Raw genomic sequence first — 17,510 nt, forward strand, 5'->3', positions numbered from 1 at the left:
CTTATATTTTATCAATTTTAATTGATGTATCTGTCAAAGGATGTTGATAAAAAAAAATATTCCTCTAATACTTAGATTTTGTCAATTTTATTCGACATATCTGACAAAAGGATGGATGTATCCGATAAAAACTTTGAAAACGAATTTATTCTTTCTGGTACTTAGATTTTGTCAATTTTATCCGATGTATCTGACATGTGATGTTGATAATGCATTTAAGGGATATTGATAAAGCATTTATTCACTCTGATACTTATATTTTGTCAATTATATCCCATCTATCTGAGAAAGGGATGTTGACATAGAATTTAATAACTCTGATACTTAGATTTTGTCAAGTTTATCCCAAGTATTTGAGAAAGGGATGTTGATATAGAATTTAATCAAGCTGATACTTAGATTTTGTCAATTTTATCCGATATAGCCAAAAATGATGTTGATAATGCATTTCAAGGTTGTTGATAAAGCATTTATTCACTCTGATACTTAGATTTTGTCAATTTTATCCCATGTATCTGAGAAAGGGATGTTGATATGGAATTAAATCACTCTGATACTTAGATTCTGTCAGTTTTATCCAACATATCCGACAAAGGATGTTGATAATGAATTTATTCACTCTGATACTTAGATTTTGTCAATTTTATCCCATGTATCCAAGAAAGGAATCTTTATATAGAATTTAATAACTCTGATACTTAGATTCTGTCAATTTTATCAAACTATGTCCGACAAAGGATGTTGTTTCATACTGAAATTTAGATTATGTCAATTTTATTTGATGTATCTGACAAATGATGTTGATAAGAAAACATTTATTCACTCTGACACTTATATTTTATCAATTTTATTCGATGTATCTTAAAAGGATGTTGGTAAAAAAAAATTATTCACTCTAATACTTATAATTTGTCAATTTTATCCGACACATCCGACAAAGGATGTTGATTATGAATTTGTTCATTATGAAATTTAGATTTTGTCAATTTTATCCTATGTATATGGCAAAGGATGTTGATAAAAAAAAATTATTCACTCTAACACTTAGAATTTGTCAATTTTATCCTATGTATCCGAGAAAAGGGTGTTGATATAGAATTTAGTCACTCTGATACTTAGATTTTGTCAATTTTATCCGACATATCCAATAAAGGATGTTGTTAAAGCATGAATTAATTCTGAAATTTAGATTTTGTCAATTCTATTTGATGTATCTGACAAAGGATGTTGATAAAAAAAATTATTCACTCTGACACTTATATTTATCAATTTTATTCGATGTATCTGACAAATGATGTTGATGAAAAAATTATTCACTCAGATACTTAGATTTTGTCAATTTTATCCGACATATCTAACAAAGGATGTTGATAAAGCATTTATTCAGTCTGATACTTAGATTTTGTCAATTTTATCCGATGTATCTGACAGAGGATGTTGATAAAAAAAATTATTCACTCTAACACTTAGATTTTGTCAATTATATTCGATGTATCTGACAAAAAATGTTGAGAAAAAAAAATTATTCACTCTGACACTTAGGTTTTGTCAATTTTATCGGATATGTCAATTTTAACTGACATATCCGACAAGTGATTTTGATAATGCATTTATTCACTCTGGTACTTAGATTTTGTCACTTGTATCTGATATATTCGACAAAGGAAGCTGATAAAGTATTTATTCACTCTGATACTTAGATTTTGTCAATTATATTCGATGTATCTGACAATAGATGTTGATATAAAAAAACTTATTCACTTTGACGCTTAGATTTTTTCAATTTTATCCCATGTATTCAAGAAAGAGTTGTTGATATAGAATATAATCAATCCGATACTTATTTTTTGTCAATTTTATCCCATGTATTCGAGGAAGGGCTGTTGATATAGAATTTAATCAAACTGATACTTAGATTCTGTCAATTTTTTCCGATATACCCGACAAATGATGTTGATAATGCATTTAGAGGATTTTGATTAAGCATTTATTTACTCTGATACTTAGATTCTGTCAATTTTATCCGATGTAACTGACAGATGATGTTGATAAAAAAAACGATTCACTCTAACACTTAGATTTTGTCAATTATATTCGATATTTCTGACGAAAGATGTTGAGAAAAAAAATTATTCACTCTGACACTTAGATTTTGTCAATTCTTTTCGATATGCCAATTTTAATTGACATATCAGACAAACGATGTTGATAATTCAATTATTCAATGTGGTATATATATTTTATTACTTTTATCTGATATATTCGACAAAGGATGCTGATAAAGCATTTATTCACTATGATGCTTAGATTTTGTCAATTATATTCGATTTATCTGACAATATATGTTGATATAAAAAATTAATTCACTTTGACGCTTAGATTTTTTCAAATTTATACCAGGTAGTTGAGAAGAGATTGTTGATATAGAATCTATTCAACCCGATACTTAGATCTTTTCAATTTTATCCCATGTATTCGAGAAAGGGTTGTGATATAGAATTTAATCAAACTGATACTTAGATTTTGTCAATTTTATCCGATATACCCGACAAATGATGTTGATAATACATTTAGAGGATGTTGATAAAGCATTTATTCACTCTGATACTTAGATTTTATCAATTTTATCCCATTTATCCGAGAAAGGGATGTTGATATAGAATTTAATCACCCTGATAGATTTTATCAGGGATAGATTTTTAATCACTTAGATTTTATCCGAGATATCCAACAAAGGATGCTGATAAAGCATTTAATCACTCTGATACTTAGATTTTGTCAATTTTGTCCGTCATATCCGACAAATGATGTTCATAAAGTATTTATTCAATCTGATTCTTAGATTTTGTCAATTTTATCCAGCAGATCCGACAAAGGATCCAAATTTTGAATCCGTTCCATAAAATAGTTTACCATTTTCTCTCTTGATATTGTAGTTATTGTCTTCTCTTAGTTCGCAATCAGTAGAATAATCATTATTCCATTTTAAGGCATACATAATTTTTACTGGTGTGTCATCGATGTCATTTTAAGATACGTAAAAAAAAGTTGAATAATTTCGTGAAAAAAGTCAAAAATTTTTTTAGTCCAATAAAAAAAAGTGCTACTACAAACATTATTTTTCTAATAGTAATGGTCATGACTATCATGTCTATACCATTCTCATTTTGAGTTTGGAAAATATCAAATGTGATTTTGTTTTGTTTTATTTCATCTCATTCGAAGACATGTAAAAAAAAGTTGAAAAAAATATATCATGTTAAAAAAAAATAATTAAAAAAAGAAAACAAATCAAAAAAAAAAAAAATTCAAAAAAAAAAATGGGGGGAGGGGGGCGTCCTTCGAGTTTGGGGATAGGGGCCCTTTGGGGGGTTGAGGTCTCTAGTGGTTAGGGTCGTTTGTGCGTATGATCCTTGATAGTTCATACTCACACACACCTTACAACTTTATTTGCAAGGATTTCTAAGGTTTGTTCTGAATTTCATTATTAAAATTCTTTTCTTGCCATCTACATCTCTCTTAGTATCAACTTTTTAGTATACTATAACGTTAAACTCTATTTTAAATTGACAAAACTGTTCAAACACCACTTGTGTATTATACAGAACACATCGAAGAAGTAAAGCTAGGTCAAGTCATAAGTCCATTTTATCATCGTTAACCATTTCCATAGATTGATGTTGTTCCAAATTTATAATAAATAAGCTATGAGTTAACAACCTCGATGGGTTAAATTAACTGATAATCACCAATTCGGAATTGCTTTTTTTTGCAATTAGAGTTAGCCTTAGCAGCGACACATTCCTAACAAACTAGTCTTGACTAAAGGCAATTGTCAAATAATAAGTTTATCCATTTTTTTCTCCACCTTCATACGATCCAATTCACAAATGCTATCTAGCTGTGTTTTTTTCCTATTATTCAATTAATATCGTTCGTACAGTCCAATTTGCGAATCCCTTATCCCTTTTTGCAAATGTCAATCAAACAATTCTGATTGTAGCATCCAATTTTTTAATTAGCAACGGCGCATTAATAACAAACTACTCTCGAGTTAAGGCAATTGTCCAAAAAATCAAAAAAAATGGTCTGATAGCACATACTTCAAAGAAATGGAACAGGTGTGAGGGAGTACTGCCTCTCTTTGAAAAGGTGTAGAGCATCAAACAATTAGCATGGGAAGGAACAGAGTGCTATATAATAGCATGGGAAGGAACATAGTGCTATAGAATAGCATGGGAAGGAACATGGTGTCCCCAAATAGCATGGGAAGGAATATAGTGCTATAGAATAGCATGGGAAGAAACGTAGTTCTATAGAATAGCATGGGAAGGAACATAGTCTATAGAATAGCATGGGAGGGAACATAGTGTCCCCAAATAGCATGGGAAGGAAAATAGTGCTATAGAATAGCATGGGAAGGAACATAGTGCTATAGAATCCATAAGGCCATGCTCTGGAAAGGTACCAAGGAACATAATGCCATAGAATAGCATAGGAAGGAACATAAGGCCATAGAATCCATAAGGCCATGCTCTGGAAAGGTGCCAAGGAACATAAAGTAAGCAAATAGCACAGGAAGGAACATAAAGTCATAGAATAACGTGGGAAGGAATATAAAGTCGTACAATAACATAGGAAGGAACATAAACTCCTAGAATAGCATAGGAAGGAACATAAACTCCTAGAATAGCATATGAAGGAACATAATCTTATAAAATAGCATAGGAAGGAACATAAACTCCTAGAATAGCATAGGAAGGAATATAAACTCCTAGAATAGCATAGGAAGGAACATAAACTCCTAGAATAGCATAGGAAGGAACATAAACCCTTAGAATAGTACAGGAAGGAACATAAACTCCTAGAATAGCATAGGAAGGAACATAAACCAATAGAATAGCATAGGAAGGAACATAAACCCTTAGAATAGCATAGGAAGGAACATAAACCCTTAGAATAGCATAGGAAGGAACATAAACCCTTAGAATAGCATAGGAAGGAACATAAATTCTTAGAATAGCATAGGAAGGAAAAAATACCCTTGGAATACCATAGGAATGATTAAAAACCCATAGAATATCATATGAAGTTACACAAACACTTAGAATACCATAGAAAGGAATTTAAACCCCTTAGAACAGTACGGAAAGGCACCTAATCCCTTAGAATTGCATAGGAATAAACATAAACCCTTAAACTAGCATAGGAAGGAGCATAAACCCCTATAATAGCATAGAAAGGAACATAAACCCTTAGAATACCATATGAAGGAATATAAACCCTTAGAATAGCATATGAAGGAACATAAACCCTTAGAATAGCATACAAAGGAACATAAACCCTTAGAATAGCATAGGAAGGAACATAATCCCTTAGAATAGCATAGGAAGGAACATAAACCCTAAGAATAGCATAGGAACATAAACCCTTAGAATAGCATAGGAAGGAACATAAACCCTCAGAATACCATAGGAAGGAACTTAAACTCTTAGAATAGCATAGGAGCGAACTTAAACCCTTAGAATAGCATAGGAAGGAGCATAAACCCTTAGAATAGTACGGGAAAGAACATAAACCCTTAGAATAGCATAGGAAGGAACGTAAACCCTTCGAATAGCATAGGACAGAACATAAACTCCTAGAATAGCATAGGAAGGATCATAAACCCTTAGAATAGCTTAGTAGGTAGCAGTAATCCTTATAATATCACAGGATTGTTTTAAAACCCTTAGAATAGAATATTATGGATTTAACACCCTCATAATAATATATGAGGGAACTTAAAATATTATAATAGCATGGTAGGAAACATACGTACTTCGAATAACATAGGAGGTAACATCAGCCCTTAAAATAGCATAGGAAGGAGCATAAACCCTTAGAATAGCATAGGAAGGAACAAAAACTCTTAGAATATCATAGAAATGAATATATACCCTTAGAATAGCATAGGAAGGAACATAAACCCTTAGAATAGCATAGGAAGGAACATAAACCCTTGGAATAGCATAGGAAGGAATATAAACACTCAGAATAGCATAGGAAGGACCATAAACCCGTAGAATAGCATATGACGGAACTTAAACCCTTAGAATAACATGGGAAGGAACATAAACACTTAGAATAGCATAGGAAGGAACCTAAACCCTTAGAATACCATAGGAAGGAACATAAACCCTTAGAATAGCATAAGAAGGAACATAAACCCTTAGAATAGCATAAAAAGGAACATAAACCCTTTGAATAGCATAGGAAGGAACATAATCCCTTAGAATAGCATAGGAAGGAACATAAACCCTTAGAATAGCATAGGAACATAAATCCTTAGAATAGTATAGGAAGAATCATAAACCCTTAGAAAAGCATATGATGGGTCTTAAACCCGCAGAATAGCATAGGGGCGACCATAAGCCCCTAGAATAGAATAGGAAGGAACATAAATCCTGGGATAAGCACAGGAGCGAATAAAATTCATTAGAATAGCATAGGAAGGAAAATAAACCCTTAGAATAGCATAGGAAGGAACATAAGCCCTTAGAATAGCATAGGAATGAAGATTAACCCTTAGAATAGCATAGGAAGGAACATAAACCCTTAGAATAGCATAGGAGGGAACATAAACCCTTAGAATAGCATAGGAAGGAACATAAACCCTTAGAATAGCATGGGAAGGAACATAACCCCTTAGAATAGCATAGGAAGGAACATAAACCCTTAGAATAGAATGGGAAGTAACATAAACCCTTAGAATAGCACAGAAGGGAACATAAACCCTTAGAATAGCATAGGAAGGAACATAAGCCCTTAGAGTAGCAAGGAAGGAACATAAACCCTTAGAATAGCATAGGAAGGAACATAAACTCTTAGAATATCATAGGAAGGAACATAAACCCTTAGAATAGCATGGGAAGGAACATAAACCATTAGAATAGCATAGGAATGAACATAAACCCTTAGAATAGTATAGGAAGGAACATAAACCCTTAGAATAGGAACATAAACCTTTAGAATAGCATAGGAAGGAGCATAAACCAAGCAAATCCATAAGTACATGCTCTGGAAAGGTGCCAAGGAACGTAAACCAAGCAAATAGCACAGGAAGTAACATAGTGTACTAGAATAGCATGGGAAGGAACATAGTTCCATAGAAGTATAAGGTACTACTCTACTTTTATATTCATTGGTAGGTGAATCTGATTCCCACCCCTAAGTTTCTCCCGCCCAACCTAAAAATTCTTAGGAATTGCACGTTTAGCCTACGTCTTTTAATTCATTGATTCTAAACTTGAGGAATGCAATAGGATTGGAAGGTCGTTACTTAGTGTGTGCTTTAAGCGGAAAACTTTGACTCGTGATAAAGTAAGGTTTTGTCAGTTAAGCTCATATCATTTTCACTTATATAATTTCATCCTTCATGTTTGTAACAATTCTGTGTGGTGGCACGGCTGCAGCCTACAGCTATGTGACTTCCTGTTTGACTTTGTCAGTTATTTGATTTGTGTATCATAGAATTTGCTGTATTTTTAACACAAAACTGTCTGTGCTATTATCTGTAAGTAAACCTCTATGTGCTGCTGGTATTTTATCACATGATTTAGAACACATCGATGCTATTGATTCAGATCAATATTGAAATACGATGAAGGTGGAAGACCAGCAATCACATATCGTCAATGGATAAACACATTATCGACTTTGACTGCATTTCTATTGTTGAAAAATCCTTGGCTGATTGGAGATTGTCCTGTCAGTAAATAAGCATTCGGTGTTTTATTTCCACATTCTTGTAAACAACAGGGTGACAGAGAAAATAAAGTAAACTCGTAGCTACTTGGCGTGTTGTGTAACCAAGTTAACTAAGAACACCTGGAACCTTAGATCTGCTCATACGACACTTCATAGGTTGTCGTTTGTTCTGATTCCCGGTAAGTCTGCTGATTGGGAAAGAATGGGGAAGAATAAACGAATGTGTCTCGTTTGCTTTTATTGATGTCCCGATTTTCATACAAATCGGATAACCTGAACAAAGTGGATTAGTTGAAGAACTCAATGGCCATATTGTAGAAACAATAACCCAGTCCCTTGTATCATTTTAGAAGCAAATTTTTGAATATGTTCTATTTCCATTGACAAATAAGCAGAATTTTGAGTTTCTAACCTGGGCTGGCTAGACTCAGTGGCGGATCCAGGGGGGGGGGGTGAGGGTAGTTTAATTTACTTAATTAACACAATTTTGCATTAATTAAACTTGCTCCTGACGCAAGTTTATTGGATCAACCTATTTGCCCCCCCCCTAAAAAATCCTGGATCCGCCCCTGACTAGACTGTGCTTATTAGGCTGTCCGTTTTGACCGAAACTTGAATCTTGATTGGGATGTGTTTTTGTTTATTGCCTTGTAAACAATAAGATTTATTATTTATGTTGCTGATCTTCCGGCTAGGAATCAGCAACGCTTCTGCTTTTTTGTTTTTACCAATAACAACAACGCATCGGAACGTCACATCGGAACAGTCGGCAGCTTTCCGTATCCCAATTAATCCAAAACACAGTTGTTGTTTTTTCAATGCAATTGTGTGAATAGTTGTGTATATCTTGGCTAGTGCGATTGTTTTGTTGTTTCTTTTCACGGGTAATAAAACTAATAAAACTTTCGTGGGTAATAAAACTAATTATTATTATTATTGTTACATCTTTGTGATTTGATAATGCTCAGCCTGGCAGAAATGAAAGCGGATACATGTTTATGCTCATTTGCCATCCTAACCCAAAAATCATTTACACGTTTATATTCTTCATATCGACTTTATGCATCCCTTCCAGACCGTATCCAGGGAGGGGATTTACTGGGTTTATGCTCCCCCTCCCCCAGAAGTTTTGTCCGACGCGTTAAAACGTTCCATAAAAAATAGCATTAAAACAAATTTCTGAAGTGCCTTTCAAAGTCTTTTTTTAACCTCTACACCACGAAAAAAAAAACCTCTCTCGAACAAAAATTATGGATGCACCCTTGGATGGTTTATATTCTCGTTTCATGCATTCGTTTCTATATATAATACAAGGGAAACGAGCTTCGCGGTGAAAAAAGTTTCTTTAGGAGCTTTAATTTTGTTTTATTCGGTAAACCTGATTGTATATTTATATTGATAAATTATTCTATGCTATTAACAATTAAATTGTAATGTACTGTTTAAAATATTTAGCACAGATCCTTATCTCCAACAAAATTTATTCTAAGCTATTCCAAGTATTTGCGAGTCATTCATCAGAAAATGTAGGGAAAATTTGACTATTAAAGAAAAATATAAATGAAAAATTTACTTCCGATGCGCTATCCATTGCACTAAGCAACATAGTAAAAACTAATAGAGGAAATACAATGATTAGAAATGCACATGAATGTGCATTTATAATCATTAGAAATGCACGCGCATTTCATTGCGCGTCCATCCATTACGCTATCCATTCATGGATAGTCCGACGCGCTATCCATTTTCAAGTTGCATAGCAAAACCTAATAAAGGGAATACAATGATTAGAAATACACATGAATTTCTTTCGTATGAAAAATACTTTTTTTTCATAAGTAAGGCCCGAAAGAAATTTTCTAAGGTCGTGTCGTGACGTATCTAGACCGTTTTTTTTTCAGACCGGAAAAATAAAGAGTGCTGAAGTTATAATTGTTCTAACAAACGTCATTAAAACAATTAAAATGTGTTCATTCTCTTGCATACAAATCGCTAAAGAGAAATTTAATTAACCCAGATTGGAACTTATAACAATTTACCGTGATTAGACACAATCAAACCTAAATAGATATAATCACCCTTCAGGCTGGCAGTTGGTTCCGATCAGCTAATTTCTGTTATCAGACGGGTTGTACGGGTATATTAAGGGGGATGGGAGGGAAAACGGATTTTCCAAAAGTTGTGACCCATCTAAATCGTTTTTTCATACCGGAAAGTGTTAAAATGCCAGTTTTAAGAAAAATAATATAATGTCCATTTTCAGTAATAACATATACACCCATATACCGTAATTGCTCGTTTAATAAAATAGATATCGATACTTTTCTTTCTTTACAGGTTAATGGGACGCCTGACGACGTCTCCTCTCTTTTGCCACCTGGAAAGGACTTGAATAAGATGTATGGTGTCACTCCATCAGACATAGACAAGTACTCCAGGGTGGTCTTTCCAGTATGTTTTATATGCTTTAACCTAATGTATTGGATCATATATCTCCATATATCTGATGTAGTGGCTGAAGATCTTACATTTTTTAAGAAAGAGTAAATACTCTCAAGTGAAATTCTACTTCAGTATATTTATAGGTTTTTAGTTCAAAGACGAAATGTCGAGGAATACTAAACTAATGCCGAAACATTCTAAGTTAAACCAGTGATGTGTAAGTTGATACCCCGGTTGAACAGCTTATTTTGAGCCCTGTTATGATTTTCATCAGTGTAAATGGATCGGAATTCCACTATACTACAATTTAGAAATTTTTTAGCTCTGTGCAATATTCTTGAGGTAACTGGAAAGGCATATTGATCTTTATTCTAAAAATCGTAGCTGTAAATTATCAAATAGACTATTTCCATAAAACTACCACTGCTACTGCTAACAACTCATCGCAGCATCAAGCCACCTGAGGCCAACACAGCTACGCACACTCTTCCTCCATCTCAATCTATTCAAATCTTTCCTCTTTACAGGTCATCACAAACAAGGACGCAACCAGAATTATTTTCGGAAAAGGGGTTTACAAAAAAACTTTATGAAACGCATCACAAATTTGTTTATATACATTTTTGTGACGTTTTCACGAGTCCGACAAAATATTGGGGAGTGGGGGTTCAAACCTTATAGTTCCCCCTGAATACAGTCTTGCCCATATACAATATCTTTTGGCTCCAAACGTTTTATATAAAAAATAATTATGAACTCAGATTTTAGATTTTACAGTTCAAATGACAAGAATGTTCTTAACAAGTGTAATATTTGTCTTGCTTATAATTAAAATTGTGACGCATAAAATTCTATCAGTGAAAATTTTTTTTTAGTTTTGCATTTTATTTTCTTTCGTCTTCAATATTTGTGTTTCTCTTGTATTTTTGATTTTTAATTGAAGATACAAAGTCATATAGGCATATATTTTTGTTAACTAAAAAAAAATATTTACGTCATGGATAAAAGCATTTAAAATTGGACAAGAAATATTCTGCACTTTGATGAGGTAAATAGAAAAACAAGATCTCTTAAAATAGCTCAGTTTTAGACTCCGCGATTAATTTGGAATAGGGGTGGCAAAGGTTTAAAAAAAACATTTTTCGCTATAAAGGGTAGTATTTTTTTTATCGACACCATTTTATACTTTTGGATATTTTTGTTCTTCTAAGGGCTGAAATCATCATGCCCCCTCCCTCTTTTAGGGCATCCTTAAGCGTTAAGATATGGTCTACAGACAGATTTAACAATGTTTTGTTGGGTGTATTTTCTTTTTAAATTTTTTAATAATATGAGTGCAATGTGCATAACACAATTTTATGAAGGTATGGCCTTTTTGTATGTTTGTTCCCATAAGGGTATAGTGTTCCCAATAATAGCCTAGGTATGGCCATCCATCAAAGTGCTGCTAAAAAAAATATAACACAATGAACAAAGTGTGTCCAACACTGCATATGCAAGCTTGTATAGTTAAACGAACAGTTCCTTGGACGAGTGATCAGCAATGAAGAAATGATTATAAATACCAAACCAACCGGATAATTGATATTTCTTAGTGACTATTAATTTAAGATCAGGCCTGTGATGACAATTTTTATAAGTATGTTTTCTGTGATGTATAGAAGCCGAAAAGCAGTGATGTAAGGTTTTTTTTTGTACGAGGGTGTCCAACAGAAATTTTGCCAAGGAAGAGAGAGTCTACAAGAAGCCTTTAAAATTTAATGTTTTTTCCCAGAAAAAAATGTAAGTTTTCTCAAATGTTATAAAATTTGCACCGCTTTCAATTTGTTGTCTTCTGGGGTGGGGGCTGGAGATCATTTAATCATCTTGAGAAATCATAATAAATTTGGCAAAAGTAATTATATAGCCTGGCAAATGAACTTGAAGATACGAATATGTAAAGACTTGTTTTTTTTATTATTGAGAACCTAATATCTTGATGGCTATGATCGACTTTATTTCAAGCCAATAGATCGAACAAAAAACTTGATTTTTTATTTAGACGAATTTTCAGTAAGAAGAGCAAAAAGCTTTAAGCCATAATATTTTTTCTTTTCAAGTAAATTCTCTATTTCTCTCTAGTTTGATTTTAAGCCCAGTCCCTTCTTGGCAGCTGCCACTGCAGCCACAATAAAATCTTATTAATAGTAAGAGAGTAGCATGTGCAATTTTCTTTGAAGATTAAAAATTATATTAACTGCAAGCCAAGACTACACCGAAGGATTCACGTCTTTGACCGTTCTCCCCTCCTCTGAACCTGTAATGTAAAAAATTCTCTTAAAATATTGGATTTTCGTTGGTTTTTATTCACTAGAAAAACAAAATACATAATTATAAATATTCCCTGTTAAGTTTTCAAGAGTTATATACCCAAAAACTGAAACCCGTAGAATAAGAAAAAGGAAAAAGAGCAATTCCGTGTCTATAGGGAGTATTAATACATTTGTAGCTTAAGGGTCATCTCATGTTCTAACTTCCAAATAGCTGTCTTCATTTCCCAATAGTTTTTTTTCCTCTAGAAAAAAAACGATTACTTACGTGACATTTTAAAATCAGTTTCTAGCTGAAGATTTGCCACAAAATTACTGAAAATAAAGTACACATTAGGATCGGGATTTTTAAAATAAGAAAATAATTCCTGTATTTTAGTAATGACTGCTTTTTGGCTATTAAACTGTGACCAGGGTTGTATCCAAGGAGGTTACCTTGTTTAAACACCCTCCCCCAATTTTTGTCTGGGTCATAAAAAGTAATAGAAATGCATTTAAACAAATTTTTGATGCGTTTTGTTACGTTTTTTTAGCCACCCGCTTCCCCTCTAACACAATCCTTGATACGGCCTTGGCGGTGACTCTAGGACTTGACGTAAATTGTTTTTTTTGTTTAATGTTTATGTGTTTGCTTATACCTGCCATTTACTCATGAAGAAGTATTATAAATATTTGGTAGATTTGATGAAGTAGAACAATCGAATATGTTATGTACTATCACAGTACTATGTTATGTACTGTGTTAACTTGTGTTAAACGCTCACGTGTTCTTGCAATAACAATTGTAGAAAAACTATTGTCTTTTTGTTAACGAATAGAATACAGAACTTAAACAAGCGGCTAAAACAAACGATAATTTCCTTTACTTCCAACTAAAAATGGGCTTTAATTTCATTGGTTTAACTCTGTAGTAAGGGTCGGCACCGTTGCCTCTTCCGTTTCTGTTTCTGTTTTTTTTCCACCGTTTTCTCGGTTTTCTGTTCTGTTTTTTTTTTAGAAAATGGAAAAAATAGAAAATTGAAAATTGAAAATTCGTGAATTTGATCCTATTAAGGTGGAGAAAAAAAAGAAAAGGGTTTAGCATTTGCAAATACTTCAATGTGTTGTCAATTTAAAATAGTTTAGAAATAAAAAAAATTAACAAGAAATGGCAAAAAAGCGTTTTTGGTGAAATGGGGTGATTGTGTACTGTATAATAAAACTGTGTTTTTTGGACTGTGTTGTAAACTTAAATTAGTTTAACAGTCCCTCCTGCCACATTTGTTGAGAGCAGGGGAGGGGGGGGGTAAAATGGTGAGGTGCAAAACACAATAAACAGAATAAAAAAAACCGCGGTATTTGCCTGCAGAGTACGGCACAGCGGCCCATCGGTCCCCTAGTTTTGTGGGCACGCGGAGGGGGTAAATTGTTGAAGGAAAACCAAAATAATCAGAAGCCAAAATAACCGGGATCAGCATAAAGGGGAAGGCACAGAGGCCCCTCTTTCCCCCATTTCTGAGGGCAGGGGAGGGGGGGTCAATTTTGGAGGGAAAACCAAAAATACTCAGAATCGAAAATAAACGGGATCAGCCTCAAGGGCAAGGCTCAGAGGCCCTTCGTTCCCCCAATTCTGAGGGCAGGGGAGGGGGCGGTCAATTTTGGGGGGATAACCAAAAATACTCAGAATAGAAAATAAACGGGATCTGCCTCAAGGTCAAGGCTCAGAGGCCCTTTGTTCCCCCATTTCTGAGGGCAGGGGAGGCGGGGTCAATTTTGGAGGGAAAAACAAAAATACTCAGAATCGAAAATAAACAGGATCTGCCTCAAGGGGAAGGCTCAGAGGCCCTTCCTTCCCCCATTTGTGAGGGCAGGGGAGGGTCAATTTTGGAGGGAAAACCAAAAATGCTCAGAATCGAAAATAAACGGGATCTGCCTCAAGGGGAAGGCTCAGAGGCCCTTCGTTCCCCCATTTCTGAGGGCAGGGGAGGGGGTCAATTTTGGAGGGAAAACCAAAAATACTCAAAATCGAAAATAAACGGGATCTGCCTCAAGGGCAAGGCTCAGAGGCCCTTCGTTCCCCCATTTCTGAGGGCAGGGGAGGGGGGGGTCAATTTTGGAGGGAAAACCAAAAATACTCAGAATCGAAAATAAACGGGATCTGCCTCAAGGGCGAGGCTCAGAGACCCTTCGTTCCCCCATTTATGAGGGCAGGGGAGGGGGGGTTCAATTTTGGAGGGAAAACAAAAAATTACTCAGAATTGAAAATAAACAGGATCTGCCTCAAGGGGAAGGCTCAGAGGCCCTTCGTTCCCCCATTTCTGAGGGCAGGGTAGGGGGGGGGGTCAATTTCGGAGGGAAAACCGAAAATACTCAGAATAAAAAAAAACGAGATGTGCCTCAAGGGCAAGGCTCAGAGGCACTTCGTTCCCCCATTTCTGATGGCAGAGGAGGGGGGTCAATTTTGGAGGGAAAACAAAAAATACTCAGAATCGAAAATAAACGGGATCCGACTCAAGGGGAAGGTTCAGAGGCCCTTGGTACCCCGATTTCTGAGGGCAGGGGAGGGGGGCGATTTTGGAGGGAAAACCAAAAATACTCAGAATCGAAAATAAACAGGATCTGCCTCAAGGGCAAAGCACAGCGGCCCCTCTGTCCCTCATTTCTGCGGACAGGAGAGAGGGGGGGGGGTCAATTTTAGAGGGGAAACAAAAATGCTCAGATTCGAAGATAATTTCCATTCGTCTTGGTTTTTTTTAAAGATGTTCCTTATGTCTATTTGAAAAAGCTTATTTTTTAATTTAATTGTGATGAAAAGTCAAAAGTCTAACATAAAGAACAAGATATTTCGGAGGGGGGCTCGTTACTGATATTGATATTAGTGCATAAACTACAAACTGACAAAAATATCCAGAACTTTTTTTCTTATAGCCTTGACTTTGAAGGCATTTCTTCATCTTAATTGGCTCTAGAAATATCATGCAAAATAAACTAGCCTAACAGTCATTGCTTTGTCGAATTTTGAGCAAAAACAAAAGGATTGTAACATCTGATTGGCGCGTTTTAGAACTTTTACCTTGAGAATCGACGTTGTTAGCAGAATTTCAAAAGGATCGTTTATGAGTGCTGGCATATCTGATGAAATAATTTAGGTCGTATGATCAATTTAATTTTTTTTTTAATTCAGTAGTTTTTCAGTAAGGACACTTGATATCCTAAAAATGTTTTATTAAAACTTTTACCTTGAGAATTGATGTTGTTAGAAGAATTTCAATTGGATCGTTTATGAGTGCTGGCGTATCTGATGAAATAATTTAGGTCGTATGATCAATTTAATTTATTTTTTTTAATTCAGTAGTTTTTCAGTAAGGACACTCGATATCCTAAAAGTGTTTGATTCAAACTTTTACCTTGAGAATTGATGTTGTTAGAAGAATTTCAAAAGGATCGTTTATGAGTGCTTGCGTATCTGATGAAATAATTTACTTGCACGCTCGGACTTTCGTCTAAGCTAAAAGAAATAAAATACATACTAATGTTACAACATTGTATGAATTATTCAAAATATGCAAATCGTAATGCTGATAGATAATAGAGTTTGTTACTTACTTACATTCTGGTTCCAAAATTTATTGAACTAAATTTCTATATTGTTCGTACAAAGGACGAATTAAAGAAAGAATTTGTTACTTACGATTTTTGATAATTTCTTGAATAAAGTATCTGTATTGTGTATCCAAGGGGTGACTTTAAGAAAGAGTGTGTTACTTACTTACAAATATTTTCATATTTTCTTGAATGAAATGTCTTCTTTGTGTATCCAAAAGGTGAATTCAAGAAAGAGTTTGTTACTTACTTACTTACTTACTTACAATTTTTTCATAATGACATAATGACAAATCCAACAACGGATGTTGACAAAGAATTTATTCATTCTGATACCTAGATTTTGTCAGTGTTACCTCATGTGTCTGACAATAGATGTATGCAAATTCCTTTTCTCAAATCTCCGATGTTTTAACATACATTCTAAACTGTTAATATACTTGCTTACTCTAAAAATAATGAAAAAATAACAACGTAAAACATAACATATTTTTAATGAAATAATGCTATCTAGAATATTGATACAAAATTATATTATGACACTTAGTCATACACACGTTCACTCTTAATAATCCAGAAATGATGGTCCCATGGTATGGAATAGTTTTTACCGTATATAATGCATTTACCACGATCAGATATGACCTTAGGTATCCAGCGTGCAAAGGACCTTACATCGTCTTCAGGATGATGATAAACCCCTATCAAATTTGAGAGACTTATTTTCTTCGAGAGTGAAAAGTGAAACCCTAGGGTTACACTTTTGAATTAAAACTTTATCTGTAGGTACATTACCCTTTACATAGAGTGCTTCAACCCCGAAAAAGCTGCAAATTTCACTGACTTCCTCCTGGACATTTCTCAGTTCCTGACCACTATTATTAAGTGGTTTAATCACTCTATCGTAGAATCCCAGTCTGTTTATACGATGTAATGTAGTACTCTACAACCTTTTATCATACTCATACATGTTGTAGTTCACTATCCAATGATAACAGTCAATTTCTTCAAGTTCCATTGACAATAATAAAAATGCATATTCAAAGATAACATCAGAAGATAATTTTCTCAAACCGATAAATGCTGTCTGATAGAGTCCTATCATATTGGAAGGTATTAATATACTTGTTAAGAAGAGAAATACATCATCAAACTTTTATACCTTCGCTCAAGGTCGAATGGAGCCATGGCTAAGGGGGATGACTCCTAAAATCATCTGAATTCATTTTGGGGAGGAGTCATAAAACCCTTAGAATTCATTGCGGGGAGGAGTCATTGAACTCTCGGTATCTTGCATGCAAATGAAGTCTGGAAATTACATTTTTTTTATAATTTCTATATTGTGTATCCAAGAGGTGAATTCAAGAAAGATATTTTGTCATTTTAAGATATGTAACAACTAATAAGAGTAAAAATAAATAAAGTTGA

The 17,510-nt window shown here is 34.1% G+C and overlaps 1 protein-coding gene across 1 annotated transcript in view; it reads left to right on the forward strand.

Annotated features, from left to right (window-relative positions):
* The window catches only part of LOC148940170 (gamma-aminobutyric acid receptor subunit beta-like), a 35,614-nt gene extending 22,326 nt beyond the window's left edge, over window positions 1–13,288 (forward strand). Inside the window, exon 3 of the mRNA XM_089106310.1 lies at window positions 10,087–13,288. Within this exon, the coding sequence (XP_088962436.1) occupies window positions 10,087–10,296 (210 nt within the window). The 3' untranslated portion in view covers window positions 10,297–13,288. The remainder of the gene's footprint in view (window positions 1–10,086) is intronic.
* The last annotated feature ends 4,222 nt before the right edge of the window (window positions 13,289–17,510 follow it).

Source organism: Artemia sp. Qi Xiang Cuo, chromosome 20 (assembly GCF_049724085.1).
Source record: "Artemia sp. Qi Xiang Cuo chromosome 20, ASM4972408v1, whole genome shotgun sequence".
Classification (NCBI taxonomy): Eukaryota; Metazoa; Arthropoda; class Branchiopoda; order Anostraca; family Artemiidae; genus Artemia; species Artemia sp. Qi Xiang Cuo.